General features: G+C 40.8%; 1 protein-coding gene across 1 annotated transcript in view; it reads right to left on the bottom strand.

The window, feature by feature from the left end:
• Nucleotides 1-19,358, bottom strand: part of WDFY3 (WD repeat and FYVE domain containing 3) — a gene marked incomplete at its 5' end in the record, with an annotated part of 71,338 nt that extends 51,980 nt beyond the window's left edge. Inside the window, 10 exons of the mRNA XM_009876925.1 lie at nt 832-984; nt 2,360-2,550; nt 2,960-3,071; nt 4,127-4,287; nt 7,081-7,312; nt 9,124-9,305; nt 12,899-13,117; nt 14,184-14,284; nt 16,902-17,133; nt 19,246-19,358. Of these exons, the coding sequence (XP_009875227.1) occupies nt 832-984; nt 2,360-2,550; nt 2,960-3,071; nt 4,127-4,287; nt 7,081-7,312; nt 9,124-9,305; nt 12,899-13,117; nt 14,184-14,284; nt 16,902-17,133; nt 19,246-19,358 (1,696 nt within the window). The remainder of the gene's footprint in view (nt 1-831; nt 985-2,359; nt 2,551-2,959; nt 3,072-4,126; nt 4,288-7,080; nt 7,313-9,123; nt 9,306-12,898; nt 13,118-14,183; nt 14,285-16,901; nt 17,134-19,245) is intronic.
• Between the last annotated feature and the right edge of the window lie 1,352 nt (nt 19,359-20,710).

Below are 20,710 nucleotides of genomic sequence, written 5' to 3'. Positions count from 1 at the left end.
GGGTGCCTTAAAAACCTTTAAGCTCTAGAAAAAAAAGGAAGTTAACACAGCCATTTGATTTTATTTTTTAAAAAGGCTATAATAGGCAACAAGAGTTCTTTCACAGACAAGACCCTTAAAGTTTCCAGAAGTGCTTTGAAAGACGCAGACATCTAGAAAGATGGAAGTGCGTAAACTCCATAAAACTATTTGTGCAAGACAGACTTACACCATTAAGTCAGTATCTTATAGCTGGATTAGTACCGATAGCAGTATATTTATTTGATTTTAGTATACGTGAATCAGAATACTTCCAGGTACAGACGATGCCAAAGGAGCAAACACGCTAAACAAGTTCTACACATGGTTCATCAGCCTCTATTATGTCAGCGCTTCCTTCCGAACTTCTCTACTTTCTTTAGTCTAACTTAAATATTTCTCAGGTTGCACAAGTAGAATTTTAACTACCTTACTATTAACTTTGCAGGAGAGGTATGATAAAGTGACTCCTATGTGCTTTCTTGAAAGTTTACCTCCTATTGTTATTTTCAGTACATCTTTCATGCGTCAACATGTGTACTGCAGCAGAACATACAGGTTAAAAGATACTGCTTTTACAGAATAACAAAAAGCATCTGAGGTGGCCGTTCATTGTTTCTACAGTGATTCAAGCCATTTGGAAAAGTTACTAACAGTCTTTCTGCACAGCTGTTTTACTGTACTATGTACGGAATGGCAAGTTCTCAGGATAGCAATCTAGTTATCTGCTGTTTAATAATTAAGGTATGCTACCAGCATCTGACTTAATCACTATCCATCATCATCATCACTTTTCTGTGCAGCTTTACGTACTTCAAAATCACAGAGCAGATCCTGGAAGGCGGCAGAATTTGGAATAATGGATGTCTCATGCCCGCTATCGACGGTTCCCACCAAGGAAAAGGTCAGATGGAGTATGTGGCTGTTCAGAAGGGACCGTTTCTTCTTTAACAGCATTGCCAGCAACTTGAACAAGTAAACAGAAAAAGAATTAGTAGCCTGTGAACACACAGCAACATTATCTAAGCACAAAGAAGCATGTCTGTGTCCATTTTGAGAAGACCTTCAAGTGTTTCTGATAGTTGACATCCTTGATTAAAAAAAAAAAAAAAAAGAATTAATGATTAGAAAAGAGGCACATTCAGGACACCTTCCAGCTCATAAATCATCTGTTCTACACTGCAGACAGTGTCTAGGCCCTGAGGATTAGGTGCACATATCCCCACCCCTCTCAGCTCTCTAGTAGTCAGTCAAAATTTAAGACAGTCCATGATACATTCTCAGATAGCTGTGTTTCTGGGTCAGAAAGCATGGGCATGGAAGACTTAAATAGAGCACCCCTAGAGTCTGTCTGCACAAATGAGAGGTATTCTGGTATTCACAAAAGTAGCCAGGACAACATAAATCTGAATAAGCCTGACTTTTCTTGCTACCCTTTTTTGTCCTAGGCATAACCACAGATGTCATTCCTTCTGTCCTCCTTTCTGCTCCGACTTCTTATAATCTGGGTTGGGGAAGAACCAACTGCCAGATGTTTTTGTCTTTTGGATGCAGCCTTATTAAGCTCTCAACATACTGGCCTATTTGGCTTCAACGTGCTGCTTGAACCATTACTAAAGAAATACAGATTTCTGGGAAGCTGTCTCAAACCATGCCATTTGCTGAGGTCAGTATAAGTGGAATGGAAGGTTGTATGTGATGATCCACTGCTTATGGTGTGAGAAGGACGGTGCCTAGATTTCTCTGGTCAAAGTAAACCAAGGTCTGCAATAGAATACAGGCAATTATATGTTTTGATATATCTATACCATCACTAGCATTACGATGTAGATGTGCCACTCAAACCATGACACAAACTTTCTGTTTCACTAAAGCAGTGTTCATGAGAAACAAAATGCATCGGTCACACAAAGATCTTTTCATGCCAGGCAATCAACCCTGCATAACTGAGTGCAGTTTCCCCATCTCAATGGAGAATTAAGAAGTCTTGAGCTTGAAAGCAAATGCCATCACAAACTATAAAGTAGTGTCCTCAAAATAATGACTCTAGGAGTCCACTTGTTCTGTTTTCTTCATGTGCCCCTAACCTCCTCTCTTGCTGGCAGGTCACAGACATGCTCCCAGGCTCTCAGGGGTGGGTTCACAGTCACGGGCAGAGAATCACCTAAGTGCTGTAGCTGTGCTCTTCCTTGCTATTAATGAAGGCTCAGTTTCAGCAACGCAGCTAAATGTGCACAACCACTTAGCAAAACTTTCCACAGCACAACAAAGAAATTTCAAGGGAACTGCTAAGACAGACAGTGAAATTCTATCAGTCTGGTCTAAGACATTTCTTACATACCTGATAACCTCTGATTCTTTCCATTTCTTTGCTGGCCAGTGGATTGCTCTTAACCACACAGACCAAGGCCTTCACAGCTGCATACAACCCTTCTACATCTGATGCCATGGCTACAAGTCCCAAAATAGCAGCAGCTCCACCAATGTACTGCAGTGTAGTGGCAACAGGCTTGGGGACAAATGTTCTTATTCCTGAGCATAGGCAGAGAAAATAAATTAAAATCAAATAAAATCTAATTCTTGTAGGAAATCATTGTGAATGTATGCAAGTAATCTGCATCCTAGCACTGGGTGACTTAGAAAAAGAATATCACTAGAAGAGCTATGACACCACAGAAGAGGCAGTGAAGGAAATATTGCACTGGAGAAAAAGTGAATGACACAAGGTAATTAAGCATATTTTCATAATGATAACTCATATACACACATCTCATTTTAGTAAAAAAGAAAAAAATACTATGTGTATAAAATACATTGTTAAATTTACAGTTTTTGTATTATTAATATTCATCAATGATATGACTTATTTTCTAGAGCTAAGTTTTTATTGACAAGTATGTAATCATTTAAAAACATAATAATTCTCAAGTACTCAACTCACCCAAATACCCTATCAAAGCTGCACCAATGGATCGTGCTGGTCCATTCAAATGACCTGCTGAGTTATGTAGTAGCTTCACAGGTGTGGCATTTTCATGAGAAGAAATTGCCAGCTGAACAAAACAAGAAAAAAAGCCAAGGCTAAAGGGAAGAGGTTTTTCTTTGCAAACCTGAACATTATGTGTATTTTTCTCCTGTGATAAAGAGCGAGTAGCATGTAACAGAACTACGCTAGAGTCATTGAGACATTTTCTATAGTAAAGAGAAATCGCCAGTCTCCAAAGTTTAAGAAAAATCTAACTTTAAAAATAATCCCACTGGATCATAGAATGGTTCAGGTTGAAAGGGACCTTTAAAGATCATCTCGGGCAATCCTCCTCCTGTAGGCAGGGACATCTTTGACTAAATCAGGTTGTTCAGAGCCCCATCCAAACTGACCTTGAACACTCTCAGGAATGGGCCATTCACAGCTTCTCTGGGCAACCTCTTCCCGTGTCTCGTCACCTCACTGTAAAAAATTTGATCCTTGTGCCCAATCAAAATCCACTTTCTTTCAGTTTAAAACTGATGCCCCCGAGTCCTGCCGCTACATGCCCTGGTAAAAAGTCTCTCTTCATTGTTCTAATAAGTGCCCCTTTCAAGTATTGGAAGGTTGCAGTAAGGTCCCCTTCACAGCCTTCTCTTCAGGCTGAACAACCCCAACTCTCTCAGCCTTTCTTCACAGACAGTCCTTCGAACAAATAATTCACTAGCTGTTAACGTACTGTGAAGAAAAAAATGTAAACCAGTATTCCAGTTTCCAAATCTGAATCACAGTTAGAGGACTAAGCTGTCGGGCTTTGTTCACCTGCAACAGCAGCAATATTGTTCAAAGATATAATCTTAACTGTTTTTCAACTAGATTACAACTGCCATCTACATTAAAAAGCCAAAATGTCTCCAAAAGGTGCTAAGATACATGGCTACCAGTAATTTCAAGAATGGGAATAAAATCTCAGAGTACAATCACCCTCAATTATTTTATTTTTTTTAAAACCATGAAAGTGATGGCTGGCAACTCTTCTGACAACATTATTGTTTCTGCTTGCATTAATTAATTAATTAAGAAGTTTAAAAAAAAAAAGAACAAATAAGTAATACACATTAACTAATTAATTTCCCAACATACCTGTTTGGCAATAGCTTTACTGTCCAACTTGTTGTAAATTTTCCTTATTTTTGCCACTGTAAACGAAGAAACTGACAGCGCATAGAGACCAAAAGAGACCTTCTCTTCTGGTACCAAAGACACTGGGGACGGGTTGATTCCTTCAGACTTTGAATCTTTGCCTTAAAGACAAAATAAAAGTTCATTTCAGTAATAGCACTCTTCTCAATTTCAAGAGTAAAATCTTAAGAAAATCATATTGCGAATAGGTAGAGAAGACAGGTTTTACAAATAGCTGATATGAGATATTGTCTTTGCACATTTGCTTGCTGTACTAAAGAGTAATTTGATAGCATACAAGTCATGAAATAATAATAAAATAATTAAGATAAAGGGGCAACACACAGCAAACATTTCCTTTCAAGGCCTACAATATTATAACCTGTAATGGCAACTGGCAGCCTGTGGCTTGGCCAAGCAATAGAAGATTTGGTGCTTCCTCATCCAAATTTCTGGAAGGCAACATTACTCCTACACTCAATTTGCATAAAGCCTAAGGGCTGTACACTTCCCACCTGAAGAAAAACATAGTAATCAATAGAACAGAGAAGTACCTGGCACATCTGCATCTTTGTCTGTGAAAACGGGCTTTTTACAGTGGTTTGCTAGGACAACTGTCTTGGAGAAAGGTATAAGAGATACAAGACCAAATAAAGACCAAAAGGCTCAGGCATCAAAGAGAATATATAACCATATCTTTAGTATTTTGTATCCACTGCTCTGGAAGTGGAAGCTTCTTGTGAGGCACTGCAAATGCTATGATTGACAGCTGTCTACAAGGCTTAGAGGAAGTGTGCAGAACTCGGCACCTGAAAGCTCAACACTGAGATTCACTTCTGCATCTTCATTTCAGTTCAAAAGGTATCTGGATCTCCAGTGAAAGACAGTAATGAAATCTAAAAAGCATGAAGGCTCCTCACTGAACACTGCAACAAGTGAGAAGTTGGGTGTGTATGTAATTGGCTGGATTGGTCAAGTCTCAACCAAATCTCACTTAAGAGAGTTTCAGAAGTCTTGTTTTCCCCCTAAATGAAATTCTCATTGGATCCTCTGCTTACATAGATGAACATTCCTCCTTTTCAGCAAATAGACAAAAAAATTCTTTCCCCTCAACCAGTAACTGCTCTTTGAGGGGTCTTTCCCAAGACTTAGAGTATTAGGTTTTGCACTTTGTTTAAACATGGTAGAAACTCAGAAGACAGAAATCTTGCTCACTGAAAACGGGTACAAAACTTCCAAAAGCAGCATTGCATGAGCAAATGGGAAGTCAGACAAAATTTCTGGAAAGAGGAGCCAGGATAAAATGGTAAGATACAGAGCTCATATTGCAACCCCTTTTAAACTCCTTACGACTTGGCACAGTGCACATGATGGGAACAGAAGCTTTATCCCCAAATGAAAAAAAGCCCTTTCTTCTGGAGCAGACTGCTCCTGAAACACAATGAACCAAGCAAAGCTTATGTGAGAAAAATACACTTGTTCCTGTGTGGTGGTGTCAGAAATGAAGAATTCTTTTAAGTTATGGTGGGTTCCCTGGTGAACATGGCAGTAGTATAAAGGCCGGAAGATCTTCAATTCCCAGAAGCAAAAGAACAAATTCACATTAATGGAATTTGCTTTGGCTAATTCGATACTTAAAACCTGCACAGCACCAGTCAAAATGACTTCCAGGATAAATTACAACTGACTAGCAGATACCTACATCTAGAGCTGCGTGCCAGATTTGTCTAGCTGTCAAAAAGCAAGTACATGATGCAGATCTGTATGTGACAGAATTCAATTCCTTGAAGTTTTTCACTCAAGATGGGCAAGGAAAGCTACCTTCTTTTTCATGATATTTTGCTGTTTCACAGCTTCACTATCACATACGTTGCGGGAGGGGGGCCGTCTGTCACCATGCTAGGGAAAGCTTTCACCTAGAAAGGTAAGACTTTGTACATTCCCTGTATGTACTTTTCCTACCACAATCATCACTCATTGCCTCCTTTCTTGAGACGATGACAGTTTCTCTGCAGAAGAGTTGGACAGTATCATGGACCTCATGGGGAAAGACAATGAAAGGACAAGACGGCTTGATACACTGCTCATTTTTATTTATGTTTCAGTGAAAAGCCCTGTAATAGCCACGTAAAGCAAAGAGCGTCTTCGGACATAATACTGATGTTAGTATGTGCTCTAATAGTACAGAAAGACAAGGAGCTCTACAGAACAGGACAAACTTGCTAGTGACAGTGCATCTTACCAGAGCTAATAAAGAATTAACTGTCTAAATAGTTTAAAACAGGGCTATGGACATACATTTCTAGCAAGGTTATTCACATATTTTTGTACTGCAGTCCCCTATATTTCAAACTACTACTCTTAAAACCTATACTAGAACTGGCCATACATGATCGCGACGAATGCTGAAAGGTTATGTGCTGCACCACAATCACAGAATGGCTTAGGTTGGACAATCTATCCATGTTTGATTTTTTTTTTTCCTCATCTGACCTATTTAGGCCCTATAAACAATGACATTTCCAGACAGGTGTGCTTAAAATACAGACTACTTTGCAGATTTGCAAATTAGTGCTATCACTAGAAACTGACAAGTTAAAATGCCTCTCCAGTTTCACTTTCTACAGATAAATATAATATACCGTATGAATAATGACAGCCTTAAGCATTCCTTACCGGTTTAAAACCAAAGTACAAGCACTTCTATCATATCTCAGTTCAAGAAGTACCGCAAGTATGATAAAACAGTAATTTGGATTTCTATTTTCCTCCTCAATAATCATCTTCTTATGAACAGCGAGCTTTTCCTCTCTGCTACCGCATATTCTCCTTTTGCATCTCTTCTGCCAATACGCACACACAGGATTCTGCTACACCCAGGCCAAGTTACTAGCCATCATCTGAATTGTACTTACACGGTGTGTACACTGCTTGAAAGCTTCCGACGTAATTTGGCCCCAGCTCATAGATGGTGCTGACACCGGGGGCAGGCAAAACTTCCTCCAGGAAATGCGTAGGGCCCAAACGCCACACTAACGACGAGAGCTGGCGCTGCGCGGGTGGCGTGCCAATGTAGGCATAAACAGTGCTGACTACAGGCGGATTGGCAGAACCAGATCCACTAGGACTACTATGAATATAGTGAAGCTGCAAGGGAGAAAAACACGGTGAAGTTACTGAGAGAGCAAGGGTACCATGAAAAGGTAGTAGGCAGATCGGAAATTTGGGAAAGTGTTATGCAAAACAGGGGGCGTACCGAATGACTGCTATGTAACGCACCGTATTCAGATACAATACAGCAAAAGTCAGTGAAGAACATTATTACAGAATCATAGAATGGCTTGGGTTTGAAGGGACCTTGAATGCTTCCAGGGATGAGGCATCCACAACCTTCTGGGCAACTTGTTCCAGTGTCTCACCACCCTCACAGTAAGGAAACTCTTCCTAATGTGTAATCTAATTCTAACCTGCTCTAGTTTAAAACCATTGCTCCTTGTTCTATCACCACACAACCTTGCAAACACCCCCTCCCCAGCTTTCCTGTAGGTGCCTTTCAGCTACTGCAAGGCTGCTATACGGTCTCCCTGAAGCCTTCTCTTCTCCAGAATGAAGACAATCAACTCCCTCAGCCTGTTCCCATAAGAGACTCCAGCCACCCGATCATCTTTATGGCCCTCCTTAACCAGAAAGTGAATGCAAAGATCAGAAGTTAAGCAGCTTTCAAAAGCTGAAGGTGTGGACAGAAATACAGGATGAGAACACACGTATTCTGTGCTTAGAAACACTAAACGACAAGGCTGTATCTTGATTCTAAAAGCATGGTGCTCTATGATGGTCGTTATTTTTTGCAAAATCACTAAGACGATCTCATAAACTTCTGTCTCTCTCTGCCTCTTTCAGCCAGCGAAAACACGTCTTTGGTAATTTTACTGTTTCAAGCTGAAGTGCAAACGTGATGAACTCAATTTGATAAGATTTCCAGATGGTAATAAAACAAATACATGAGTTAGATGTTGGCCATACGGACAGCCAATTGCTCATGTATTATAGCTGTTAGTGTAACAAGTAAAGTTACTATAGCCCTCTTTCTACAAAAGAAACAGTCAACAGTAAATTTTGAACGTCGAAATATTGTTTTACCTATAGCAGTACAGTAATGCCAGCCGATTTACACCCCACACCAAATTTAGCTTACTCCCTTTAAGGTCCACACCTGCCAGGTGCCAAATACTCCTTGGTTATCAGTTTCAGGCCAGGAATACTTTGTGCACAGTGGAAAGGTCCCACAGTGCTCTTTGGTGCTCTCTGCTATTGGTCTCCCAGTTTCTTCCACTCAACAACAAAATACTTACCTTTATAACTAAATGCGTTTCACCTACAGTCAACAACACTGGACAGCTGTCACTGCCAAGGGGATGCTATTTCTGGGGCAGCAAGAGGATTAAGAAAGGAACAATGAACAAATTGGCCAAGTTATCTTAACTGGCAAAGTCATCTACCTATTATGCAAAGTTAGAGCTGCTATATGGTCCTGGGATAAGTTTTGTTCAGCTTTTTACGATCCTTCTAATTAATCTATTCAGCAGCACAGCTGGGCCGCACCACTTGCTTCACGTTGAAAGCAATATGACCGCTTCAGTCTTACTATTGCTCATTCCTGAAGAAGTATTCTTCATCTTCTCCCCTTACTAGGACTAAGGGTGGCTCCAAGCTGTGTGGTGAGCAAAACTAGCAAATTCCCCCTTTTTGCAAGGCTCCTCATTTTCTGTTTTGTTTGTTTGGTTTTTTGAGATTGTTTTTGTTGTTTCTTTGTGGGTTTTTGTTTAGGTTTTTTTTTTGGGGGGGGAGGCGTTTGTTTGCTTTATTCTTGTTTTGTACATTTTTTTTTGTGCATATATACGTACAGAGAGACAAATCACTCCAACCAGTAAAAATGAGTATTCAAAAGTTTATTTTACCTTGACAGTGTTAACAAGCTGTCCATCAAGGTACAGCGCAGCTGTGCTGTTCTTAAGCATGCCTTTACTCATGACCAGAACTAGGTGATGCCACTGGCCTTCCGCAATGAGGTCACCACAGCGAAAACGGGCACAACAGGGAAGAATTTCATAAAATGATGATTCTTCACTGAAGTCATCGACTAAAGGAAAAATACCAGTTAGTGGGCAGAAGTAGAAATATTATAAGAAGCTTGGAACAGACAAATATGTCATTAGACTTCATGCAAAACAATCTACGGCAATACATTAAAGTCAAATTTTTAGAAAAACATAGTTAACCGAAGATATTAATAGTCATAAGATTAACAAGAATGATTTTAGACTTTCAAATACAAGAACTGAAAGAATGAAATCAGATTTTTTTAAAGAAAGTATTCAGAACAAATTGTCATGGTTTGAAAGGTTGAACATTCTTAAACACTTGCACATGAACATAATACAGTTTTGTTAGTACCAACAACAAGTCTCTTCTTCCTTTGCCTTAATTATCCTTTAAGAAAATTCTCAGGATACTTTTAGATTTCTGACAGTTACATTTTACTTCTTCCCTTCCACTCACCCTTTTAGCTGGATGACTAGGTTGCTCATGGTTTTACTTTCTCATGCCACCATGCAAGTCCTGGAAAGATGATCTGGTTTTTTTCTAAAAACGTTTTTACAGCAGTAGTCAGCAAGAAATAACACATCCCTCTAAATCTACAAAGCTCCTTTTTCCACTTTTCTCACACTTTGGAAAGATACCTATACTTCCCAGACTTTCTCCTCACACTTTTCCCTGCTCCACCATGGTCTCCTCCACTGGCCTCACTACCTGCTCTGGTGTACTCCTCTCCACGGGCCGCAGGGGATCTCTGCCTCAGTGCTTGGAGCCCCCCTCCCCTACTTCTGCTCTCACCTTCATGTCCTCAGGGTGCTTCCTCTCACATTTTTCCCCCCCTTACTTCTATAGAGCATTTTGCCTTTTCTTACGTGTGTTTTTGCAGAGGCACCACCAGCCTGGCCGCTAGGCTCAGCTGTGTCCTTCAAGGGGTCTGCTGCGGAGCTGGCCAGAACTGGCCATATCTGACATGGAGTCTCTTTCCACAGAACCCCCCCCACCCCTATCCCTGGCCACAGAGACTCAGCATAAGCTTGCCACTATCCTACTTAAACGATTAGGTCACACTCAAAAAAAGATAAAAGTAAAAAGATCATCTTTCAACATATCTGCATCAGAACCGTGCTAAATAACAAAAGCGTAAGGGAAGTTCAAGATGAAGTTGAAAGCCTGAGATTTTTTTCCCCTGCAAATACAGTATCTGGCTAGTAAGACACACACCAAGTACAGACCAGGGGTACTCGTAACTCAAGCCTCAGCACAGTGGCTTCTCTTCTCTTTTTGCAGTTCTAAGGAAAATTAATTTTCTGAAGAGTTGCTACTGACGGGGTAGCTCAGGGCTGAGACAGTTCTGCCCAAGTCAGAACAATGACTTCATGAAGTCTCATCTGTTCCACCTCGGTGTAACCACAGTGAGTCGCCCTTGCCTTCTCTTCTCTGTACCATCAGTGAAGCCCACGTCACGATTACGGCCGCTGACCTGAATCGAGCACCAGCTGTGAGGTCAAGCAAGCTGCACCCGCAGCTCCATCAGCCACCCTTGCACGAACAGTGAGAAGAGCTGGAGATCGATTCCTGCCTTCCAGACACACAGCCCGAGGAACCTACTCCCAGCCCCTCTGCGGGGACTGCAAACCACCAGCTGCTGATCACCCACCCCCAGTTCACCCACTTACACTCTTCAAGCATTTCCCAGGTCTATCTTCACTATTGGGTGCTGGACTCTCTTCTCCTCAATACTGAAATACATTTCAGTTCTCAGCACACACTTTTTTAATTTCTGTAAAAGGCATCCTTTGAGTTCATACCAGAGGGCATGATCAGTTTGCCAGGTGCATTAGCTTCTCTACAGCAAAGCAGAATGACCCACACTCTACTTGAAAGCCATTCCGCCTCCCCCTCCCAAAAAAAAGCCAAAGCTCAAAAATTCTTCACCAGGAAGCACATCAGTAGAAAACAGGAGCTTTTCATATTGAAGAAAAAGAACCCACTAATCCTCTTACCTCAACAGCAGCCTGCACAGGGAGAACACTGACTTCTTTAGAAACAGCACGAGAAAAACGATAAAAGTACTTGGAACTAACTTTCAGGTACAAAAATAACCTCAAGTTCTTTTTTCTCAGGCAATCACCTTTAAAGCACAATTCTCACTCACGAGAAGGATCCTTAAATCACCTCATTTATTCTTACATCAGGCTGTCAGCACTTCCAGTCCCCTCACTGGTGGGCCTGCCATCGCAGTTCCTCAGGTGCTTACCTATTCAGCACTTGGTAGTACACCACCGACTACGCCTCAGTCACGACATGGTGGCACTCCAGTAAACAAAGTATCCTTCAATTAAAAAACAGTCTTTGTAGTCAGAGACCTTCAGATCTTCTCTGACAAAGCCTCTTCAATCCAATCTCTTTATAAAGAGTTAGATAATACAGGCTTAAAAACGAAAAACATCCAATCTATAGCGCCAGCACAGGCTAAAGCAATACAAAGATAAAGTGATTTAATTCTCTCTTATAAGGATCTGGTCTTCTGAGAAAGAAAAGACTGTCAATATATTTGTAGTTTCAGAGGTTTAGTTCCTCCGTTATACTAAGAGCCTTTAGCTCTCAAGTTTTTTGTTTTGAACCCAACTTCTTACTAAGAGAAACTACTTCAATTAATGATGCGACTGTCTGCTTTTCATGAAAATAAGGAATATTCTGTAACAGCTTGTTGTTGGGTGTTTGGCTTTTTTCTAATATTAACAGTTGCGTAATTTTTTTATTAGTGCCTGCTACTCAGAAGGAAAGAACAGAAGCAGGAACAGATTTATGATAACCACTTGTAACCCAGCCTGATGGCAAAGAGCTAAGCCTAAAACATATGCAGAACGCAGCCCTGCTCCTCTCAGCTCCTCCCAGCTCCTCCCAAGCCACAGCGCATAAAAAGCCTGTCAAAATTGACCATTTTTGGAAGTTCTGGTGGAGGACAAGGCAGGAGACAGGAAACCGCTAAGCCTGAAGCACCCAACTGTACTGATACTGTTCTCTAGTAAATTCACTGGCCTCACCAGCTTCACTTAGATCTTCACTGCACCTCCTGTAATTCCACCTTTGACCACATATACTGAATGAACTTAGAAACTCTTCCTGAGAACTGCTCACGGCATTAGAACATGAAGTCAATGACTGATTGCCTTCAAACAGGCCTCCAGAGTTGGGACTATTTAGATTGAAAAAGCCCTCACAACCTGTTAATGTATTATTTCCAAACTTCTTCCAAGCAAAGATAGGTAACCTTTGCACCTCAAGAGATAATGTCTAAAATGAACAACACAAGATAAATAAAAGGCAAAAAACTTCCAAAAAACAATGATACAATCCCTCCTTCAAATCTATAATGCTTAGGGTTTCACCAATTTTTTAATTATTTTTTTTTTTACATGCAGATATTGAATATCTCTTTGGAAAAAAGCTCCTTAATTTCTACATAAATGTTTACATTTTCTGTGTTTCCATTGTTGAAATCCACTTGGAGCTAGTGAAGCTACAACTAACATTTCATCACACACAATTCTTCCAGATACAGGGTTCAGAATGAACTTGCTGTTGCATCCCCACAATATTGTCAGGATTAGCTGATGACAACACAAATCTTACCATAATTTTGAAGCAACTCTTCTTTAGTTGAAACGATCAGTGACCGGTCTTTTGCTGAGAGGACAATGGCGAGGCATACATAATGCTGCTCCGAGGAGTTTGCACGCCGCACTACAGTAAGAAGTCTCACAGGATGGTTATTAGGAGGCATACTAAAATGTTCAATGCAGAACCAAGTTGAGTAGCTTAAACCAGATGGCGGTGGGAAAAATCTTTCACCTAAAACCAAAAAAGAAAGCCCGTTACATGGCTGCAACTGCTAGTACCTAGGACACCTACTTGTTCATGTTCCTTTTTTCAAATTAGGTCAGTTGATACCTACGTGCTTTCTCAAAGTTTGCCTTCAAGGACTTTAATGTTACTTCCTTCATTTCTGACTCTTGCAGGAACTTGCAGGAAAAGCCACATAAAGCTAGCTTTGAGAGGCTTCTTTCAAAATGAACTAAAGCAGGAATTGCACATTATTCCCTCTTATTCTAGAATAAAAATCAACTCTGAAACTGTTCTTGTCCAGAACAACCCACTTTCAGTTCCCTAGACAAAAAAAGTGGAAATGGATCAGGCCCTCAAAAACTGCTAACGTCACGAGAAGCTTCCTCCACGGGTACAACTCGCTTAAGGAGACTTTGCTAAAGAAGATCTCTCTACCACATACCCTTGACTCACATTTCACCTCCTGGGGTGCTTCCAGAGAACAAAGAATTCACACACTTTAAGCACCACCTAATACTAACTCTGCTTTACTGCAGTAAGCCTTCAACTTAGTTTTTAGACTTAACACCTTTCTTAAATAAGTGATCACGTTCCATTAGCCCTGCAGCACAGCAGGTTCCTGTGGGGTGAACAGCCTACAGTGAACAAGTACAAAGGGCAGCAGACAATTTGGACGAGATTTTTGTGATGACATGTGTAACTACACTTGTAATAAATTCACTCAAGAATTCAGGCAGAACAAAGTCACAAGTACAGCATTACAATTCATTCCATGTTTCCTATGTTCTTCACACTACTGCCTCAACTTGTTCTTAATGCATCCAGGTTCATTATTCAGATGCTTCTCTTGATTACACCTTAATTTTCTGATGCAAGTCTTGCATTTTAAAGCAATCACACATTTGTATTTTATATTGCTTTTCATTGACTTGAGGGCAAAAACTAAGAGAAACACACACTCAAAAGAAGTCACAAGAAGTTCTCAATTGTGAGTGTCCAACGTCCAACACCATGGTTGACCAAGAAATATAAAAGAACTAAACACTGCTGGCAGTTTTACTCGAGTACTTACCAGTTCCAATTCCACTGACAACCGCACCATCAATAAGTCCTGTTGTAACAGCGTTATTTGTAGGTGCATTATGGGGAGCCAAACTTGGCAAGAACAAGCAGCTGTTAAAGAGAAGACCAGTAACACACTAGAGTGTATGAAAATCAACATAACCAGAGCTCAACACAAACAAAATATAGCCTAGGAAAATACACCATAAGCACACCATCACTCTCCTTGACTATAGGTATTCATGAAAAGTATAAATGAATTCTCAAGATTTCTCCTTGCGCAGCTAAATTATTCCCAGTGCAAAGAGTTTTGGTAGCTTACATCTTTGGTGTAAAATCACAGAGACTCCCGAGGTGGAGTGAATCCACACAGGAATTCAGCTTCCAGTTTGTAGAGGTTGTCCTACTGGGAGGTAAAATGATGTCTCTTCCACTTGCTGAAGAATCACCATTTTGTTGACATTTACACCTCAGCACGCTCGTTTAGGTACACTGTATGTTGGTAGCAAGGGCCCGGCGGCCGCAAGATCTCGCGTTGTACGGAAAGATAAGGAATCCCCTCCCTATAGCTTCTAACGTAAGCAGACGGAAGTTACGTTGTAAATCAAGGCTATATAACACTGTGTTGCATACTAATAAACGCCATTTTGCCATCCACCACATTGGTGTCAGTGTGCTGATGGCCCGAGTGACCCGGAGTCGGTCGCCGTATCGTTCCTTGAACCAGGTCGTTACGCCTTGATAGGCAACAACTGTAAATGAGCTGCCTGACAGAGAGCTACGTGTTATTTTGTTCCAATGTAAGCTATAAAGATTTAACTTGATCACCCTTCCTGAAAGCAATAGCAGCCCATGGTTATGGCCACTGCTATCCTCCTTTTGATTACAGTTCTCATTATGTACTTCCCTCTCTCCCTGAAAATGTTCTCTGGTGAATTCCCCCACAGTCAGTGGTGTTAAAAGCATGTTCTCTCTAGGCAGGTAACTTGCAAGGGTACGTTAACTGATGAATTCACTAAACACCATGGCAAAAGAGACCCAAAAGTTTTCCAATTTTTGTTATTGATTATAGCGATCTTCTTAGGTGACCTGCTGAAATTACAAGAAGTCATAGCTACATTACATGGACTACTTTTGGACACGTTACCAGCACCTAACAATCTCCTGGAGCAACGAGGGTGACAATTCATTTTGCTAACCTATTTCAAGTTCTTCTTACGTCCAAAACATTTTCTTCTCTCTTATAAACGATGCAGAACAGAGCTCTGAGCGCCATTTGTTTTCAAAGAAAAATCTGTCCCTGACTATATTGCATATGAAGATTAGAAGCTGAAAAGATAATGCAGAGCAGCAGAGGTCCCAACTATCCAGGCTGGACTCTGCTCTTGGACCAGTTATTCCAAATAAACTGGAACAAGTGCACTGAGATTCAAGCAGCTCTGCTGCAGGCCACAGCAGAAGAGAAACTGATTTAGAAACACAGTAGTGTAAGTATTAGGTCTGGAAATAAAAAGACAAGATGAACAATGCTGTCAGGTGGAGCTGTTTCTGGTTCTATGAAATTGTGGTACAGCTATGGACAACAGACCATTTCTAGCTTTTCTCACAATTCTTTTAGAAAAGGGACTGAAAAAATCCCACACCTTTGAGGGAACTACTCCATCTCACACAAGAATTTGTCACATTCTTTTTGGGCTTTGCAGTAATTGTCATTTTCGGTGGTTTATGTCATTAAAAACCTTTTAATAAAGCTTCTAAGACAAAGTTTTTAAGCTTTTAAACAAGCTTCTGGAAAATTAGGAACAATTACTTATTATTTGAGGTGCCATCCACAATTGTCTGACTTGCATGTACCTCACAACACTGTCCTCTCCAAGATACTGGCTTTCAGCCTATTTGTGAGCCTCTGCCTATGGACCAGTCTGCCGACGGTTAAATAGCATCTGTTCCTTAGACTACTGGTCTGAGTTTTTATAGCAAGTTTTGAGATATTTACTCCTTACCGCAGAACAAAATTAATATTTTGAGGGTTTTCTATTCCTTTTTATAACCAAAAAGACAAAACATTTTCCTTCAAGAGATGCTGAGAACAGTGTGAAGTTTCCATGTTCTGAACAGTCAAGTTAAATTATATTACATGATCCTCATAAAGTGCCTTGGCAGGTGATTATTTAGAGAAAAACGACGAGTGAAAGTGATGCTGGGTGCTAAAAGAAAAAAATTAATTATTATATTCAGTCTCCTCTTCCAGCTAGTAATTTTTTTCCAGTTAATTGGCTCAACATAGTTGCTTTCTCTGCTACACTTGTATTTCCAATTTGCGCACTTCTGCATTTCCAGGTTCTTCAGCAATTTTAAGTGGGTTTCAAAGCCTTTGAGCCATCCAAGTGTTGCTCTTAAATCCTAGCAACCAATGAGTTCTGCAAGTGTACGCTGGTGTTCCCTCGTTGTAAACGGCACACGAAATCCAGAAGTGAGAGGGTACTGTCAACGTTTAGATACATACTTGCTTCTACACTCACATGGCAAGCAAGCCTTCTGGTTTCAAGGTATTAGTGGACGGAGAGTGGAAACTTATGTGGCTTTAAGTATTCCTTTTCTTTAAAGAATTAAGTGGTTCCTGGTTTGCAAACAGCCCGTTAAAAATTACAAGTACGTCTTTGAAAGAAGAAAGCAGGAAAACATCGCGCTGTGCCCCGTGTTATTTGAGAGCACTGTAGGACCTTACCCGAACCCTTCAAGAGACGTGTCAAACTCAATGAATGCTGGCGTAACTGATGATCCGTGAAGCCTGATATCATGCGGGGTTGTCATGGAGACCAAACACTTCACTCTCGTCAGGGGTACTGTGCTCCCTTCTGCTGGCTTGAGCAGGCTCTTGCTTATCCGATAGTGACTGTCTTCATGCAAACCGAAGACGCTGTCAGAACCCAGACCTTCCACTGAGGTAACCATGCTATCTGCAGTAAAAGCCAAGAAACAACACAGCGTTGAAAAAGGGAGGCGTTTTCAGGCTATTTGTCTGGACTTTTCAAGTACTGCTTCCGAGGCAATAGCTGAATTGTCAATCACTGTCGACTAGTTCGGCCTCTCAGATGCAAGATTACGAGTTGGGAAGTATTGCTCTCATTATAGAAACATTCAGCTCAGGCAGAGAGATGAGCACCTTGTGCAAGGTATTACAGAAAGTCTGCAGTAAAGCCAGAAAATTGAGCCAAGGGGCCATCCCATTACCTAACATCGGGAAAGTGTCCTTTTCACAGGGGCTCCATTTCAGATGCACTCCTGCTACCTGACTTAACAGGCAGGGAAAACTCTGCTTCATACTTTTCAGATGCAGTAACTCTGAGCTAAAAGTCTCGGAGCTCTCAATAAGCAGAAAGGCTCAGTAAGCTTAGCTTAGGAAATTTACCTTGCGGTATTTAGAAGCTAGTTTTGACCTCTCTTTCCTAGGTTAAAAACTTTCCAGACTCACATTTATACAGTTTTGATTATTTCCTTTCACCTATTAAAATTAAATAAATGAAGTGCTGTTTGAGAGATAAGATTAATCTCTCCTTTTCGTCTCTCTTTAAATGTACTGAATCTGATAACACAACATGAATTCAGTTATTTTATTTTTTTCATTTATTTATTTAATGTTTGTAATTCAGTACCATCCAGGATACTTTCTAGTCCCTTTTAACTAATTCCAAAATTTCAACTAGGATGGTTTTAACTATGCTTTACAACTGGCCATGCAACAACTGAGATGACACGTAGAAATAAATATCACATGCTTTGGAAGCTTATCAGTAATTTTTTTCTATTATCATTTACTCAGACTCTCCTATACTACCCGAACAGCTATTCCCCAGCTCTAGAACTCATGGATAATAACAGGAAAGAGCGCACGTGGAAGAGAGGTTCGGATCTGCTGGAGGAATCCATTGGTTACAGACATGCAGTGCAGTTTATCAGATTGAATCATTAAACGTCTGGAGAACAGATACAACTTCTCAGTGTAAAAATCAGAGCTGATGTGTAATCCCTGATAGAATATGAAGTATTCTGTCAGACGGATGAACTGCCACGACAGGATATCACACTAACGTATAATGGAAATTTCCACTGCATAAACGTATCTATGTGTTTCTATAGCCTAGGAACACCCGGTGAATATCCTATCAAAATGCATTTTCAATTATTTCCCACAGAGTTAATTCCAGGACTAAAACTGAAATCAAGTTGTCATGGTGTCCCTCCCCCTACCACTTCTTTTTTTTAAGCTGATGTAAATCTGTCCTTTTTCTTGAAAAATTTTAAGTTACTCTGCATCTATAATTCAACACATGCTTATTACACCCTACTAAACATTTCAATTTTAATATACCAAGAGAGTAAGCATATTTAGAGTAAGCAATGAGTAATACTATTGCAAGTATGTGTAAAGATTAATGAATGGTCAAAAAGGGAATGCTGAACTTGCAGTAACTAAGATTAGGTGTTCCATCTCCAAATTGTACCTTCGAAGAGAAAAAATTATCAACTTGAGATTCTGTCATATTAGGAAAATTGTGCTTTCTTTTTTCCAATTCTTTCTATTTCTTTCTCATTATTAATAACACTAACAATAAGCCAGCTTCTTGAGTCTAACTGAAATAAATGAAATTATGTTTACGTGTAGGAATTTCAGGTATTTTATCTCACGCTTTACTGAACCCATGAGAGATGTGACATAATGTCATGTGATGTGCACATGAAAGTATTCAAGAAAAATATTTTTTCTTTTAAACAACTGCATCAGGATCTACACAAGACATAAAAGCAAACTACTATCACATTTAATAGTCACTGTTCCCGAAATTAAAAAGTTTTATTTAATATATAACCAGAGATGTAACTGCAAGGACAACATTTCCTCTGTTTTACAACTTTCTACAATCAAATTGTTATGACAATTTCACATTCATCCAAAGCTGGGGTGAAGTTACGTTTTTACGGATGCTTATCTGCAAATTTTACATAAGTATGCAATTTAGGCATGTCAGTGAAGCATTCTTTACGTAAATTTTTAGCACATCAGCACCTACTTCTCATTTCCGGTTCAAAACTCAGTGAGCTGGGTTTGTGCACTCGGTACTGTTTCAATAGCTTTTTGTCCCAAGCTCCGCAATTCAAAGGATTTCCCAAGCGTAAAAATTCCCTAAGAGAGAGAATAAAAAATTTACAAATCATTTCGTTTATTTATTTCACAGAATCACAGAAAGTCAGGGGTTGGAAGGGACCTCAAAACATTATCTAGTCCAGCCCCCCTGCCAGAGCAGGATCACCTAAAGCACAGGAACACGTCCAGGCAGGTTTTGAATGTCTCCAAAGAAGGAGACTCCACAACCTCCCTGGGCAGCCTGTGCCAGTGCTCTGTCACCCTCATGGTGAAAAAGTTTTTCCTAAAATTTTTGTGGAACCTCCTATGCTCCAGTTCAAACCCATTGCCCCTTGTCCTGTCATTGGACGTCACTGAAAAGAGCCTGGCTCCGTCCTCCTGGCACTTCCCCTTGACATATTTATAAACATTAATGGGGTCACCCCTCAGCCTCCTCCAAGCTAAAGAGACCCAGCTCCTTCAGCCTCTCCTCATAAGGGAGATGTTCCACTCCATCATTTTTGTGGCTCTGTGCTGGACTCTCTCAAGCAGTTCCCTGTCTCTCTTGAGCTGAGGGGCCCAGAACTGTACACAATATTCCAGATGTGGCCTCACCAAGGCAGAGTAGAGGGGGAGGGGGACCTCTCTGGACCTACTAGCCACTCCCCTTCGAACACACCCTAGGATGCCATTTGACTTCTTGGCCATGAGGGCAAACGAGGGTATGTCAACCACTTCTCCCAGTTTCATGTCATCAGCAAACTTGCTGACAGTGCTCTCTAATCCCTCATCCAGGTCATTGACGAATATATTGAACAGCACTGGGCCCAGCACTGACCCCTGAGGGACTCCACCAGATGCAGGCCTCCAACTAGACTCTGTCCCATTGACCACAGCTCACTTCTTTCCTTCAACCAGTTCAAAATTCACCTCCCTACTTGGTCATCCAGATCACATTTCCTCAGTTTAGCTACGAGGATGCTGTGGGAGACAGTGTCAAATGCTTTACTGAAATCCAGATAAACCATGTCCACTGCATGGCCATTATCTATCCACTGGTTTTGGCCTCATGAAAGGCTATCAGGTTGGTCAAACATGACTTCCCCTTGGTAAAACCATGCTGACTGCTCCTAATGAACCTCTTATCCTTGATATGCCCAGAGACAACACTGAGGATAAGTTGTTCCATCACATTTCCAGTGATGGAGGTGAGGCTGACTGGTAGTTACCCTCCACGGCCCTCCTCTCTTTTTTTGAAGACTGGAGTGACATTTGCAGTCCTCAAGCCCCTCTCCCGTTGCCCACAAGTTACCCAAGATGATGGGAGAGTGGCCTAGCAATGACTTCCACCAGCTCCCTCAGCGCCTGCAGGTGCATCCCTTCAGGGCCCATGAATTTGTGGATGTTCAGAT

This window comes from Apaloderma vittatum, unplaced genomic scaffold, assembly GCF_000703405.1.
Source record: "Apaloderma vittatum isolate BGI_N311 unplaced genomic scaffold, ASM70340v1 scaffold23489, whole genome shotgun sequence".
NCBI classification, from domain to species: Eukaryota; Metazoa; Chordata; class Aves; order Trogoniformes; family Trogonidae; genus Apaloderma; species Apaloderma vittatum.
The sequence above is the reverse complement of the archived record's forward strand: the minus strand, read 5'-3'. Positions and strand labels throughout refer to the sequence as shown.